The following is a 17,228-nucleotide window of genomic DNA, read 5'->3' on the forward strand; positions in this document are numbered from 1 at the left end:
TCGCAAAACTTCTAGTAGGGTTTCTTCAAACACGAACCCATAAAACAGCTTGAATGGTAATTATAAGTGTGACCGTAGGTTCCAACGAGAGATGTTTGCGAGAACGGGACGTTCCCAAGGCTTCGGGATCGCGTCTCAATTAGCCGTTGACGAGTGTTTCCAGCAACAAAAAGATCGGCTCGAAACCGCAATAATAATAACAACGACGTCGACGTTCTCGCGATCCGTTCTCCGAGAACGTTTAAAAGAAGATCGGCGAGCGGGCCGAGGGCCCCGCGCGGTTCCACGTAAAACCCAGGTGCTGTAGGTGAAAAGTTGCGTGTGACCTTTTTTTACAGGATATATCGAGCGGCTACACGAAGAAACCACGGAGTAATGATCAGAGGTACGCGGTCTGGGGTGTCGACCGCGAATTCGAGACAGGCGTGTCACTACACCGGACATGACTGCCGATGTAGATTTCGCTTCACCGGCGACCTACTGTTGAGGATCCTTCTCGGTCTTTGCTACATCATCGGCACCTGTTGCGACTGGAAGGAAAGAATGCCGCAAGCAACCAAGAAGATACATTTTGACCGCAGTCGAATGCCCGAGCTCGGCTACTGCGACTTCGAGAGTCCTTGTAATTCCTGGTGGAACGTAACGATCCCCTTCAAACGGGTCACGCCGGACCGTAGCGGATTCGGCCCGATGACGGACGCTAGTAACATGGAACACGGTAAGACACCACGCAATTTTCGGCTGGATTCGGGGATGGAGTCAAGTTCGATGTACACACCTCCTGCTGAAAGTATTAGGACACTTGCTGATCCAATGTAAATTGTAATTTCTCATTCAGTTTAGGATATGTTTTATTTTTAGTATTCCGTTTTATAAATATGCGAAACTTACTGCAACGTAAATGCAACCAAATGGAATCAGAAATAATAGACAAGCTAATGAAACAAATGCTGAAGTTAATCTAAGAAGTAATTAAAAAAAAAAAAGTCAATTTTGTGAAAGAAAATTATTTATTATAAATTGATGTTACTTTTATTATAATATAAAAACAAAATATAGATATATGTACTTGTTGCAGCTACATAAAATTAATGTTGAAATACATTGTAGAAATTATAACAGTTTCCAATCGGTCTTTCAAATTTATTTAACTTTTTGAGTGTCGTAATACTTTTGAAGGAAACTGTACATTGTGTAAAAGATTGGTGCATGAAATCACAAGATACCTACGAAATTGTTAGCGTGAAAACTATAATGTATTTTTATAAATTTTGAAAACAGCAGGAAAATATGTTTAATTTAAACCAAAATAGTATAATTTTACTTTATTTTATTATTTTTTATTTCTATTTAAATTCACTCCTAATCCATAGGCAGAAGCGAGTAACACAACACATGTCGATACTAATGATGTTAGTGCTATTTATAAGTGACATATGACTTTTGACGATATCCATCCATCTAAACTATTCTATACCATAGTTATGCATATGCCTACTCTCTGGATAGTAAAAATCGATTTTCTCGACAACGAATCTCTTTTCGATTTGTTTTTTCATGTGCAATTATCTTCTTCTCGGTTGTACATTCTGCTATGCTATTGTTTGTGTCACTTTCCAAGAAATGAGAAATTGCTTTACATAGATTTAAACATTTCACTAAACAAAACAAAACTGAATTCTTTTATTTACGATATGTATCTCGTCGGGGCAACAAAACGAAGTTAAATTTCGTAGAGATAGAAATCCTTGAAAATGCTAATATATTATTTATAATTTCGAACGAATCACAAAAATAAATTGCGAAGATACTGTAACTATATATTGCATCTAACACAAATAAGTTTTAGGATTTTTTAGGTAATTTGACATTGTGGATGAGAATTATTCTCTCTTCACTCAATTATTTACTTCTAATGAACTGTAAATCTAATAATAACTGTTTTATAAAAAAAGTTTCGAGGCAAATTAAATTAAATTTATATATTGCAAATATATACTTTTATTTTTATTTAAAGATCTAAAAAATTTCCTGACAAATTACAGAGTACATATTATCATGTTAAAAAGTTTCTATTATTCTATTTCAAGGGGGTAATAAGCAAGAACATCTAGATTATTTAACAAGCTAAAAATATGTTAATTTAAGCTCATTTACGCGAAGCAGCAATTTCACATTCACCAACCTAATAGTACTCGTTCGCATAAACGCGTTGCTCAATTCGCATAATGCGTTTATGCATACAAAATGTACATAACAATTTGGCCTGCTACGTACGCCTCCATTATTTTAAATAATGTACGAGAACATTATTTAGAATGGTTGTTTGTTTACAAACATGATAGTGCAATGACTATGTTATAGTTTCTTATAGTAGTTGGGTGTGGTAGTAGTCTATACATATATCAAGGTATCAGTGTTGTTCTTTATCTTTTCTTTTCTTTTATCAATTCTTTATTCTATATATTATTTATACAGCCTTTATTTGAAGTTTTTATGTGTCATTTCCTTCATATGGAATGTATGTTTATGGAATATTTATTCTATAACTCATCTTCATACATTTTCAGGTCACTACATCGTAACTAAACGCCATTTGTAAATCATATTTTCGATTATTATTTGAAAGAAATGGAGACAATTGAGAATTATGCATTTCACATTGTATAATTTATTGCTTTCCCAATTTAATATTATAACTCAATTATTTGTCGTAGATAAATATATGTAGACACTTTTAAAACGAGATCATTTTCTTCAAATTGCATCAAAAAATTTGAAAATTTTTTAAGATGATAAAAGGGTGATTTTGCTGGATAATATATACAAAATGTTTACAACAATTGTAGTAGGGTGTAATGGTAGAAAAATATGACACATAACATATGAAATATCAATGCTTCAAATTATCAATATCTGATAACGTACTGGAATTCGATGTGATGTATAGCAGTTAGAACTAATGCAATTAGAAGATGTACGTATTAACGATAACATTGTTGCATAGCAATTTGTTTACTATCGTTTACTCGTTGTAATTTGAAAAATCCTAATCTTCAGCTCCTGCTATCTTTATATAATATAATATAGTTGTGTCATATTTGCATCATCACGACCACTCACAAGGAATTCTGACTAATACAAATGTTTAGAGTTATTTCCAAACGGCTTATAACTTTTAATTATTACATTTTATAATAGCCTCTGCTGTACACAACTTATTTTACAACCCAAAATTTATCGAACTATAGTCGCAAATATTTTTGTATATAAATGAGCTTAAATATATTCCATTCTCTGCTACAATTTTTGTGAAATATTCTATTAATTATCTTACAATAATATAATTCCACGATGCTACTTAAAGTAATTATATGAACTCAAGGATATGTATTGTAATCAGGATTTTAGCCATATCACATTTTTAATGTATTTTGGTAGTCAAGGCCTCGATGAACTCCATTTTGCAAAATGGAAAAAATTTTGTGTTTAAGAGAATGAAATTATCTTAAAAAATTTCTAATTTGCTTTCGTTTTTCACCAGGTCACTTTCTGTGGTTTACCGGCGTCGGGAATGTACAACTGTGGTCTTCTACAATCCCTCGAACAAGCACGCAATGTATGTTGGAATTAGCTTTATATCAGGTCGAAATGAACGATGGTGTTATCAATTTAGTCATAATTACAAATAATACGAGCTCAATTACTGGCGACAAGCAAGGGAATAATCGTGCAAGGTACGTAATTGTTGTATCATTCCCAGAATACAAAGCAACGCCCAAATACGACCGTTCCGCTGCTGTTTGCGTAATGAATTTACTTAAATATTCTAGGTGGGAGAAATTATTATTTAATTTAGGCGCAATTAGTCAGCCGCATCAACTCTTACTGGAACTGTTTATACCCCACGAGAACTCAAGCGTTGGCGTTGATAACATCCGTTTGATCGATTGTTTTCAACGTAAGTATCATCTTTTAACAAGAACTCTAAAGTCGATAGATATCGTCCACTTGTATAAAAATTATATAAAATAGAAAAATAATAAGATCATTCTTATTTATTTACGCAAGCTATGTTGTCGAAAACATGAGAGAATTAAAACATACGTTTATAAAATGAAACGTGATACATGATTTTAAATAACGTATTACTTTATTTTAATTATTCGAAATATTATTCCAAGTAACATGGTACTTTAGTTCATAATTATTCGAAATATTATTCTGAGTAACATGCTACTTTACTTTACCATTATTTGAAATAACTATTTTTCATAATCATGAAGTTCTTTTTAGAAATTTTATAGTGATCTAATTATACCGACATTTCTGAAAATAAAAATAACGATGTGACCACGTTAAATGATTATCCGATAATACAAAACAGTTTTCTAAAGAATAACAACCCTCTTCCATCTTTCGCCTCAGCGGCACGATTATTTTCGTTCACGTCGATATTAGAGGAAAACGATTTATTTTAAAAAAAAGGTGATATTAAAAAGAGCCTTGCTCAAAGGAAATTGGTGTAAAGATTTACAAAGCACCGAACCTTTTTATTCCATATTATTTTAAGGATTGTTTCTTTCGTCATATCTCAAATAAAAATATAAGAAAATAATTTATTGTTTGAAATTGCCATTATTTCGAACAGATTTATGATATTTTTATTTACCATCGATAAAATCATCGAACATGATATTTCCAAATGAATTATTTCTTATCTATTACAAATTATATCAAACACGTTATTTCCGACTTCGATTTTATATAAAATTTGCTGATTTATATAAAAAAAAATTAAGTAATTCTCTTCGTTTACAGAAGCGCCGCGGGTAAGAACAATCTGCACGGACGACATGTTTCGTTGTAACAATGGCACGTGTTTGAACAATACCCAGATATGCAATCTAATCGAAGACTGTGCCGATGGCGAGGACGAAAAGCAGAACTGCGGTAATGTGTCAAATCATTGTTGTCCCTCTTCGGTTTACTTTACCTCGTCTAACATATGACAGACTATTACAACCGAACGGCATTTCAGACAAAATTCCGAAGAACGCCAGATGTAATTTCGAAGACGGATGGTGCGGTTGGAAGAACGTGCCCGGGAAACTTTTAAATTGGACACTTCACAGAGGTCCGACACCGTCCGGCAAAACCGGACCTAGTCACGATCATACGTTCCGCAATCAGAGTGGTAGGTGTAAATATAAATATACTGTATCTATATCGCCTATGCTATCATAAACAAATATTTAATCATTTGTTCGGTGGTTATTAATCCCTTGCACTATAATAACGAGTCAGACTCGTGATAAAGACTTTAACGAGCTCTACTAAATATGAATATTGTTAAATTCCTCTACATGGAAATAAAAATAAATTCTTCTGTTATTAAAATATAGAAACAGAGGCAAATAAAGATAATACAGGAAACAAAAATTGTCTGGTTCTATTAAGGAAAATATTAAAGACAAGTTAATGCTAATCAACGCAGCGTAAAAGGAGTCGTAGTGCAAGGGGTTAAAAATGAGTAGGTGAAATGAGATTAGAACAGACTTCAAAGATATTATTATTGCATGAAACTATTAAAATGATTCATGAGAGGAAGAACAACTTGGTTTTTGTTTATTGTAACTGATGCAGAGAATTTAAGAACTATCTGACACAAAGTATACACATGTGGAATTTATGACTCAGGTAGAAGAGTTATCCCCTTGAGGGTTGGCTCCACCCCGTTTTGTATTGGCCCCTCCCATTTTTTAATTAATCCCTTCCGCTTTTGTATCAACCCATTCCACTTTTCTATTTGCTTCCTCCATTTTTGTATTAGTCCCTTCCGCTTTTGTATTGACCCCTCCCACTGTGGTTCGCGTGGACGTGGTCACGTCAACGAGAGCCACGGGTAAATATCCGTGGCTTCTGTCTCGACCAGGCGAGAAATTCTACCGGGATGGTAATTTTAATTTAAGTTGCGAAGCGAAGTAGCTTTCCGCTTGTTCGCTCAACATCGCTGCAGCACGTTGAAGCTATATCATTATTTCTTTTCTTATCATTTTTCTTCTTATGGCTTTATGTGTATTACGCTCTTATTCGGTGATCGTAATTTAAATAATATTACGTGTAGTTACATTTTATCCGCATTCAATCAAATCTTTCATAAATACTACAAATTAAACAATGTGGCTCGTGCCACGTACAGACTAAACATTGAAAGGGTTTAAGAAAGTATAAATATGATTTATATGATTTATAAATATATGTAAATATGATTTTATTTTTCGTGACAATAATGAAATATTATTTATTTCTGATTACAGGAACGTACGCATACGTAAATGTGTCTAAAGCGCTTGGTTTGGGGAGTTCTGGTACCATTGAGAGCCCATTATTCAATCCGACACCGCTCTATAGCAGCGATAAAAAAAGTCCATATTATAGATCGTGTCAAGTAAGCTATTCCTTTTGTGTCAAACAATATCAACCTGAGTCTCTTTTTACACGGTATTCCTTTACACGATTCACGTTTGCGCTGCTGTTTTCTTTTACCCGTTTCATTCACAGTCACATGATTTCTAACACGTATCGTTCACACTTGCACGGTTATTCCCTTGTGGCTAACGCGAGTTTGGTGTACTAACAAGAAAAAATGATCTACTAATCGACGGATTAAACAGCGAATCCCTTTGACACATTGTTAGCATATTTAAATTGTCGTCGAAACAGTTAGTTACGCTAAAAGCAATCAATTCACAGATCAGTAGTAAGTAGTTTCAAGAATACCTTTCGAATAATTGATCAGTAAAGATGAGACCAGTAATAAATAAACTGCGACTTTGATGCGTTTCTGACAAAAATAAAAAGAAAACAAGAAAGAAAACTCTAAAGAAAACTAGCGAGTTCTCAAAATTTGTGTTTATCGAATAACAAGACTCATTGGACTTTTTATTCCTTATCTTTATTACAATATAATGTTTTATTAATCGAGTCTTCAAAATTTCAACAATTTAAAAGTGAACATTAAAAAGTGCTCGGTCTAGCCGTAAACATTGTCAATTGTACAGTCACATAAATGGGTCGTCGTCCGCAGATTGAAATACGATATTATCTTTTCTCATTCGCATATTAATTTTCCTTGTTTATTAAATAATATATGTTTTTAGCGAGAGAATTTATATATTTTAAATAGCTTTTTGTATAAAGCGCGCTGATCTCACACCAGTCTTATACTTTGTTGAATATGAATTTTTGCACGACTCTGTACACGGTGATCGTTCAACACGTAGAAAGAGATGCAGATAATATTGCAAATTAGTATCGTACATATGGTTTATTTGATTTTGCGCGTGAACTTATAGGTACGTTTCTTCTACCATCAATTTGGCAGGCACAGCGGTTCTCTGGGACTGTATTTAGTTCAAAAGAAACCCCACCAAAAGCTTTCGGACGTACTTTGGTGGTCCTACGGTGATAAAGGTGATATTTGGTACAGTCATGCCGTCGCTTTGCCGGACGTACGATACAGGTATTATTTCATGAAGCGTGCAATGTAGTATAATGTGCATAGTACAGTAGTGCACGGTTTTTATATCGATTCGGGAGCCAGCACCGACGCGAGCATAGCTCGACAAAATAAGCGAGATAGATGTAGCACGTCGTGCAGCGACGATCGATGTTCGGCAGTTAAAAGGACATCGCGACCAGTAAAAAAATAAACGTGCAATAAAGAATATTTTTTTCCGGTAATTGTCTTGCCATTATAATCAATGGATAGCTGAGGTTATTCTGATTAAAATGAGTCCAAACACGACGTAAATCGTATTAAGCCTTTGCACTCGAGTGGCGTCTCTGAGGCGCTAATAAACATTGTTGTATCATTTCCAAAATAATTTTGACATTATTAGAGACCCTTCTATTTAAAAAACTGTTAATAGCGTAACAGTTTTACGATTCACTAGACTCAATTTCATATTCATAAATTATAGCATGTTATACTAAATTATATAAAATGGAGATCTAGCTGGTTAAAATAGCTAGATTAGTAAGCAACAATTAGTACACTATCAACTAGTTGTACACTTACAATTAGTAAGCAATTGTTGTCATAATTTACACATCTGAAGTGACTCTTAACTCTTACAATTTTACAAATTTAACCATTCGGACCTCATGTAAATTTAACCGTGCTTCGTCGTAACTATAAAATGCTTTGGGTTGTTATAAATGTGGCACGTTTATTTCATACACAAACTGGTACGTGAAAATTTTCGATCAAAGTGTTGCGTTTAATTTCCAATTTCTCCTAAAAATTGATTAGAAACAAATTCTAAAAAAATTGAACATAAATAAATGATTAACACTGTCCAAACACAATTGTAACTGGCTTTTACTGGAAAATGGGAAACGTGTTATGCAATTTCAAGCTTTTGACATACAGAAGATGTATTTATTTAAAAATAAGTTTTGTCGTATGACGTTGTATTATTTCCGCAGATACTCCCTGCAATTCGAAGTAAGCAGAGGCATATCGTCAACGGGTGATGTTGCGATCGACGATTTCTCTTTGAGCCCAGAATGTTTCGGCATTGGTAAATTAAGATCTTTAATTAGTAATATCGTGTATACACTAATGAAATATTAATGTTACATTTTGTTCGATCAGGGGTTCCTCCGGATGTCGTGGGAGATTTTAATTACTCCAACCCTGTTATTCCAGACGTGGAAACAATACCTGGTCAACACGCGGATTTCATGAATAAGACTGGTACCGTATCATGCGCGTTTTGACGCGTCGTATTTATATTAGGTGAAGTAAAAAGTTCTGAGCCTTTTTTCTCTTTATTTCGACGATGAATCGTCGAAATAATAAATCGTCGAATAATCCAAGAAATAATAGTAGATCGAAATTTGATGCATATGTATGAGCTAAGTATTCAACTGAAGATTATTATACCAGACCGCGGGAAGGAACATTACACAAAATAAAAATTCTTCGGTTTTGACTAAGACAAATAATATAAAAGATTTGTTTTTTCGTTTTTGTTCTACAAATTTTTGTTATAAAATTCCCGGTCTAGTTATTCTAAAAAGAAAATATTATAAAAAAATTAAGAAGGATAGAATCCATAGTTTATTTATAATTTAACATCCACTTGCCAAAAACTCAAGCTCATTGCTGGTGAAATATATGATATACTGTTTTTAATAATATTATATACGCGAACATTGTTTATTAATATTTTACGATTTTATAGTTGTTCGAATTACAACTTGCGGAGCCATAGGGAGGACAGGCCCAACTGCTGAACAATGTGCCGAACAGTACAATAGGACGGACATAGAATTAGTCGTACCATCGACACAACTAGAAGACGCTACGTTCCATTTAAATGGCGTTCAAAGATGGATGGCGCCCAGCTATGGCTATTACACGTACGAATTCTCTCTACGCGGTGTCCCAAGACAGGTGTACATCCTCGAAAGGGATGATTCTTGCGGTTATATGAAGTCATTTTTACTTTGAGAAAATGTTCTTCGCGGTTTCGTCAACATGTTGAATGCTGTAGGAATCTTAAATTTGTTAATATTATCATTGTTACTAAAATGATGTAAATCCGCCCAGCTAGATACATGTTGCCTTCCGGTTTAATTTGTTTGTTGTAAATAATATTTTACCGTAATATACCTATTACGTTGCAAACGCATAATGAGAAAATTATGATGAAAATGACCTCTGTCAGAAATATTGTCAAATTCGGTGTATTTAGATTTCGATATACTCCCTTCTGTCAGTTTCTGCCCCATATTCAGCGCAGACAAGACATTATCTTTTGGTTAAAAACGTTTAACAATATTTCTGTCCGTGTTTTTCATTAATAAAGGAAAGAAATTGCCCCTTTCAAGGCTTGGAGGACATATATGGGACACCGCGAACATATTGCCTAATCTCAATACACGATTGCTTCAACTATACCTGGTTAATTGTAAATTTTAGTTTAATTGGACTGGGTGCACGTGGTGGTAAAGGTTCTAGTGGAATGGGTGAAACGTTGGGTGCTCTCGTTCGTGGAGTGATCGAACTGGAAAAGGGTGATCAGTTATATTTCATGGTAGGACAACCGGGAATAGACGCGTGTCCTAAAGTAAGACTTATTACTTAAGTTTCTATAAAAATAATTCTAATCAAACAAAACAATTAAGTACTGGCTTAACGTCTATATTGGAAATCGGCTAAGATTCCATTTCATCTTATTTCATCTCGTTTTCTTGTATCACAATCGTGTCAACATTTTTGTAGATACATTTACGACCGATTAATTATCTCCGATTCTATTTGTGACACTAATTTCTACACCATATTGACGTTAAACTAAAATCGAATTTGTTGCTGTTAATTAAATTAGTGACAAGGAAGAATTCTAACAAATCCATAAGCTCGAGTCCGACAAATTAACACTTGATACAACAGTATTCATTTCAAACGACATATCAACATAACGATAAACACGATCAACATGAACTCAAACAGTATAATTTTTTTTTGTTATAAATTATCGTAAAATATTCCAATTTTAAATAAAATTTCTAGAACTTTAGACTGAAAACAGACAGTTGTCAAACTGCTGAACAAACTAACGGGACAGATATTTCGGGATTTACTTCCACTATACGGGACGTGAAGAAATTTAAGATAAGAGATGGTGGGGGTGGTGGTGGTGGAGCAACCTATATCTTTAGGGTGAGTTGATGTTTTGTGTTTCTTAACCCTCTTAGTACCGACCGAAAGAGTCTGTATCTGAGCGAAATGTTTAAAACTCGTTTGACGAAGTTTGACAAAGTTTCGGAAAGAAATTGCAAGAATTTTGAAAAGCCTGATAAATAACAAATTCAAAAAGGGAGAAGAAATAAGAAATGAAATTGTTGTTCAATAAAAATATTAAGGAAGCTATCTTTCCGTCAATAGTCAACTACGATATATCGTTGTTCGGTTCTAAGAGGGTTAAATTTTGCTCATAAATCATCGAGATACGAAAATAACGTTAATATATGATGTTGTAGTTGAAAAAGAATGGAGTGCAACAACCGATACTCATAGCTGGCGGTGGTGGTGGTATAGGCCTCGGTCAATTTGTTAATACCGGTCTGCAGCATGGGCAGGGACCAGTACCACCTGGAAAACAACCAATTCCTGGTCCGGTTATATCGCATAATAACGGTGAGTAACAGTAGACTCGAGCATAACGCGCGTTTCTACACCGCGAATTCCTATAACGCACCGTAGATATTTCGATCAGCGTTCCATATAACGTGACTTCTTATACAACGTACTATACGTTAAAATATAAATCTGTGAAAAACGAAGAACTAACTATAGTAATAAGACGATCATGTTAAAATGTAACTTTGAGCGACCCGGGAAGTGACTAACGATCGCAAAAGTTAATTAAATGTAGAAAACGATAATAGTTTTTTACGCAAGTTGATGATTAAATTTATGAGTACAAATTCACACAAAGTATCCAAATGCCATACGAAATGACAACGCAAATGGCAACACCCAGGCCAACACCCCAAATGACAACGAACCACCTAATCTTAAACTGCCGAAAATACAATTATATGCGCACCAAACACAAACTAAACCCACTGTTTAAGGATAATATAAACAGCAACAAAATCAAGGACCTATTAAAATTTCTGAGAGATACAGGCTTAATAAACAAAATGTAAGATCTATTTAAATAGAAGGTCGCTAATAGCCTTGCAGCTGATGCGACGTAAAACTACTAAGAAAAAAAAAAAATAATTTGAATATTCATTGGATGCATACCGATAGAACTTTCTATAATTGTGTCGTACCAACAGAAAAAAGCAGATGTTATTAACATTAAACTTACCGAGCTTTAAAAAACGTATGTCACTTTCCGAAAATAACAATATTTAATTTATTCAGACTCTTTTGAAATGTACATTAAGCTTAAGGGATTTATTCAATTATTTTCTAGACCAGACTCTGTATCATTTAAACATTAAAGAAGAAACATTATAGTTGTTATATTTAACCGGAAGCCATAAAATTAACAGAATGAAGTAAAACATTACACTTTTAATCCACGATTGTTCTTAATCTCTTAAACTTAATCTCTTAATCTCTTAAAGCTTTAATTACTTGAAATATTTGATATACATTTTCTTTCACGAAACCTTAATCAACGTAAAAGTGCCGACTCTTAATCCCAACATTGTATTATATCTTCATTATTATATACGCTAGCTAAAAATAAAATAATGTTCATCTAGACCTAGATTATCGATCTTAGCACTTTTCATACGGGCTTTATGATTCAATCCCGTGATTTTTGTGTGAATCGTTACACCAGTTGGGGGTTAACAGCAATCACGTGCTGTCCAATGAAAGTTCCTGGTGTGTTCTCTTGGCAGCAGCGAGAACTGATCTGGTGTTTCTTGGAGTTAACAAACGACCGTTCAATGTAATTTGGTCGATTCGCACGATCGCCGTTGCAGTAGCGCGCGTCAATCCGCGGTTCAGTTATAACTGCTTCGAAACTGTGTTAATTACCTGATTCCAGACGGCGTAGGTGGTCCTGGCGGAGGGTGGAACGGGTCATCCAACGACGAGGTTCAACGAACCACCGCCGGAACAGCTTTAGTTCAGGGCGGCATCGGAGGAATTGGTTGCGGTCCTGAAAATCATGACCACGGTAATGGCGGATTCGGTGGTGGAGGTGGGGGATGTCGTACAGGAGGCGGCGGTGGTGGTTACATAGGTAACGGACGAATCGATATTATTCGTCGTTTGCGCTTCTGCTAAAAAAAAATACTTCAACTACAGTAACTTCTCCCTAATCGTCCCTTTAGCTTGCAAGCAAAAAGATTTTATAGTTTCTGTCGATTGTCGACAGCTATAAAAACGGGACCACAAGGCGTCCATTTTTCTTTGCTAGCTAAAGGATAAGTGGGAAGAATCTGTTGTATTTTTAACGCTAAAACTTTCTGTTTTAAGGCTTCAGACTTTCTGTTTTAAAACAATCGAAATTACGACTGGGAAATTCTCGAATCGCTTATTTAACCCTATTTTAAATAAAAAGGTTAAACGGCTCCTTTTAAGAATTTAATTTATTAAATAAAATTTGTATTCGACACTATTTTGATCGAAGAGATCAGAAGACACTTTAATATTTCGATTTAACGCTACTTTTATTAAAGGTTTTTCTATAACATGTCTTTTCTATAGTGATTATAGTATTAATTGGATTTAAACACGTATTCAGACACTGGCTATTTTGACACGTTTTAAAATGTAATAGAACAGCATCAAATTTTTCGAGAGACCATCACTAAACAATTGACAGAATGACAAAAAGATGTTTCTTCAACTGCTTTATCTACCCCTAAAAATCGACAAGTAAAAAACAAAATAAAAGAAATACGAATCACAGGAAGAATCGATGAATACTGTTAATTTTTATCAAATCTTGTTTTTTAAATTGATCCAGACAATTTTTATTTTGCACAATGGTTAACATCCCTATTTGAAATTGGTCTCAATGTCCTTCCGAGCTAGACACAACCAAAAATAGCGTTAAATAAGGTGAATGTTGTAGTTTCAAAATAACTTGCTATCATTGCCATTCTTGTCTCTTCAGCTTCCCTGAGACCTAATGAAATTTGGTAAACTTCGAGACGGAATAATTTATCCAGATTTGAGAAATGAGCATTTACAATAATACGCTCGGCGTACCAAATTTAATTAGGATCAATACAATACCATGCATGTCAACTTTTCAATTATTATTTCGCTATACGTCTTTGGTTCTTTGGAACTTTTGAGGTTGACGAGAGTCAATGTATTGATTTAGTTTAAAAATTAATTTTTAATTGTTAGCGGGCAATTCCTTGCTTTCGTGTATATATGTAAGTGAAACGATGCGTGTTAATTGACGAACATGCATAGTTCGAGTTCGTAAAGCCGTTGTCTAGCTCAATGTAATCACCATAATTTAGGCGGCGACACAGGCCACACGGAGTCCTCCAATGGCGAAGGTGGTTACTCGTACGTTAGCCACGAGCTGATACACGTTCAATTTCGACCAGCAATAAATCGCGAACCCGGCGAAGTGTACATTATTCAAGCTATCAGTGGATGCGGCTGTGATTACCGTTGCATCGCCCTTGACCAATATCTCAGCGAGACAAAATGTTTATGCCCACCGGGATGGTTGCTTAGTAACGACTTGAAATCCTGTGTCAGTAAGTATCTTAATTCGCTACAGCACGCACTGTTCGCTGCTTAGAAGAAGTCGTTCCTATTATACCTTTTTATACCCCTATTGTACAGGATGTGCCGGAAATCGTAGTACAACCGAGCAGGGGGTGATTCTACATCGAAAAAGAAGAAAATATTTTGCAGAGCGGTGAAATACACGACAAGCAAATTGTGAAAAAATGTTATACCAAAATATTTTCTTCTTTTTCGATGTAGAATCATCCCCTGCCCGGTTGTACTACGATTTCCGAGACATCCTGTATACCCATTCCTATTAACCCCTTGCACTACGACTCCTTTTACGCTGCGTTGATTAGCATTAACTTGGCTTTAATATTTTTCTTAATAGGACCAAACAATTTTTGTTTCATGTATTGTCTTTATTTACCTTTGTTTTTACATTTTGACGACAGAAGAATTTATTTTTATTTCTATGCAATAAAAATTAATAATAATTATATTCACTAGAGCTTGTATAAAATCTTCACCACGAGTCTGACTCGTTATTATAGTGCAAGGGGTTAACCCCCAATTTTCGCAAAACGTGGGACTCGCGCCTGGCCGATCATAAACAAACAGCGCCTCAAGATTCCCGCCACCGTCTCGTTCCCGTGTATGTTCGCCATTTTCGGCTAGGCGCACGACCTATTAAACCTACTGTTGTTCCTAGTTGCAACAGTAATTTATTTAATTTATTTTCCTAAAACTGAGTAATGACAAAATCGAATTTACTGAAGCTATGATCTCAATCGTAAGATGTATATAATCTTGAATAGAGAAGATGACAGCAAAATTTCCTCTAGAAATATTTGTATAATTCCAGTAATTGTAAAGACAAAATTAGAAACCACGGTAAAATTTGTTGTACCATTATTTCGAAATCGCAGGTGAAGGTCAATTAAGTTAACCGATTAGTAAAGTTTCCTTTTGTAGTCATTCATGTTCAGCAATATCGCAAATATAGCATTGTTATATTAATTATTGATTTTTGAATAGTTTTAAATAACAACTGTATAACAATCGACATAACTTGTTTAATTTGCAGTGGCCGACTCGAAGGGATCACGTCAAATGTCCATGATTGTGAAGGTCACTGTAATTGTCATCCTAGCGATGGTTTTTTCTGCCATCTGCCTAATAATTTGTAAGAAACTGTCAAGCAATATTGTAACGTACAGTCAGTGTTGAAAGTATTCGTACACTATATTTCAGGTTTTTAAAAAATTGTTGACATTTCATCTAATTTCATGAAAAAGAGTCATACCTCAATGACTTTGAACTTATTTTAAAGTTTGAAATCTCTGTCTTCGCCATACTTTTACAACTCGTAGCAGGTGACGAACTAAAGACACATATTTACTCGAATATGCTACAAATTGAAACTTATAAAAACCATTCAAAATTTCCTTTTTCACAAATAAATCAAACACGAGTTCGAAGATCGAAGCTTCCCGTTTGCAATGACCTCCCGAAACATGGTGTACGACTTTCCTGAATCGTTTTATGAAATAGAAACGAAGAGCAAGTTCGATTGGTTCACGAGTTCCTTTCATCGATAGATAATCGTTATAAAAGTCGAAAGGCGCTCTCACGTCAGCGGCGAGTTATGTTCGGTAATGGCACAGAGTTGAGATCGTTCCCGGCCGTTACCGACACCATGATGACCGAGTTCAATCCGAACTACGAATTTGCTGGGAATCTTTACAGTTTTAAAGATTTACCGCAGATACCGCGCGATTACATACGTTTGGAGAAGTAAGTACACGCAACCGATACAAATTGAAAAATATGGCAGCGATTAGTGGTTGAATAAAAATGTATTTCCTCTGTTAATGAATTTAATATATCGGAAACAATATATTAGCATTTTTTAAAACTTCCGCACGTTTTTATTGTAAACGCATAAAATCCGCTGCCTATCGATGACTATTTCCCGATCAAAGGAATGAACAATGAGCATTTGATTTCTGTCGCAGAGCCCTGGGCCAAGGCGCTTTCGGTGAAGTGTTCCAAGGTATTTACAAATACAGGTGCGACGAGCATCCGGTCGCCGTGAAAACTATACCCTCTTCGTCCACACCCCAAACCGAAGCTGATTTCATGATGGAGGCATTGATAATGAGCAAATTCAATCATCCTAACATCGTTCATTTCATCGGCGTTTCCTTCGACAAGAATCCGAAGTATATTGTCCTGGAACTGCTCGCTGGTGGTAATCTGAAGGATTTCCTTCGGGAAGAAAGACCACGCGCGGTAAGCACGTTTCTCTTTTAACCCTTTACACTCGAAGCCATTTTAGCACAAAATAATTTTTCTAATCCACGGTACTTTCCATTCATGCATTTTATTCGTATGAAACTTCTGACTGGTATAAAGCTTAATTTTATAACAGTGTTCCAAATATAAACAAATTTGACAATGTAAAAATTATTCTGGATCGCGATGTAACAATTTTTAGCGGTGCTTCGAGACGATCATTCGGGACAATTTTATTGAGGAAAATTTAATAAAAAAATACACAATATTAACATCATTTGAATCACTAAATTAGTTATTATGTCAGCTTAAATGCATGCAAATTCTTTATTTCAATTTGCAATTGACAGACGTAAAAATTCAATGCAGTTAACAACCTAACAATAGAAAAAAGAGATTTTACTTTTAAAACGATTCAATTTCAATACGTTCATTATTCTGAAGTTTGTTCGTTGAAACATCTTTGAATACCAATATTAATTAAAGGTTTTATATACAATGCTAGAAGCGAGACACTTTTAGTTGAAAATGTTTAACCACTTTGCTGCCTCGATTTACTTTTGAAATCAATTTTCTATGCGTTTCATCGATCACATTGGGTGCGGTTTCACTCGACAAGTTGTTTTAGAATTATTCTAAACTGTGCGAAATTTATAGATACGTTACACAAGCATTTTAATCTAAA

General features: G+C 34.7%; 1 protein-coding gene across 4 annotated transcripts in view; it reads left to right on the forward strand.

Moving 5' to 3' along the window:
* The window catches only part of Alk (Anaplastic lymphoma kinase), a 37,680-nt gene that overhangs the window by 11,201 nt on the left and 9,251 nt on the right, over positions 1-17,228 (forward strand). For all 4 annotated transcript variants that reach the window (XM_078196862.1, XM_078196860.1, XM_078196863.1 and 1 more), the window contains 18 exons: positions 339-718; positions 3,545-3,737; positions 3,834-3,961; positions 4,822-4,953; positions 5,042-5,197; positions 6,321-6,451; positions 7,359-7,525; positions 8,494-8,588; positions 8,663-8,764; positions 9,255-9,432; positions 9,995-10,142; positions 10,589-10,738; positions 11,059-11,215; positions 12,591-12,788; positions 14,026-14,271; positions 15,333-15,431; positions 15,847-16,042; positions 16,264-16,540. In XM_078196862.1, coding sequence (XP_078052988.1) covers positions 376-718; positions 3,545-3,737; positions 3,834-3,961; positions 4,822-4,953; positions 5,042-5,197; positions 6,321-6,451; positions 7,359-7,525; positions 8,494-8,588; positions 8,663-8,764; positions 9,255-9,432; positions 9,995-10,142; positions 10,589-10,738; positions 11,059-11,215; positions 12,591-12,788; positions 14,026-14,271; positions 15,333-15,431; positions 15,847-16,042; positions 16,264-16,540 — 3,096 coding nt within the window. In that variant the 5' untranslated portion in view covers positions 339-375. The remainder of the gene's footprint in view (positions 1-338; positions 719-3,544; positions 3,738-3,833; positions 3,962-4,821; positions 4,954-5,041; positions 5,198-6,320; positions 6,452-7,358; positions 7,526-8,493; positions 8,589-8,662; positions 8,765-9,254; positions 9,433-9,994; positions 10,143-10,588; positions 10,739-11,058; positions 11,216-12,590; positions 12,789-14,025; positions 14,272-15,332; positions 15,432-15,846; positions 16,043-16,263; positions 16,541-17,228) is intronic.

The sequence above is a fragment of the Augochlora pura genome, chromosome 3 (assembly GCF_028453695.1).
Source record: "Augochlora pura isolate Apur16 chromosome 3, APUR_v2.2.1, whole genome shotgun sequence".
NCBI classification, from domain to species: Eukaryota; Metazoa; Arthropoda; class Insecta; order Hymenoptera; family Halictidae; genus Augochlora; species Augochlora pura.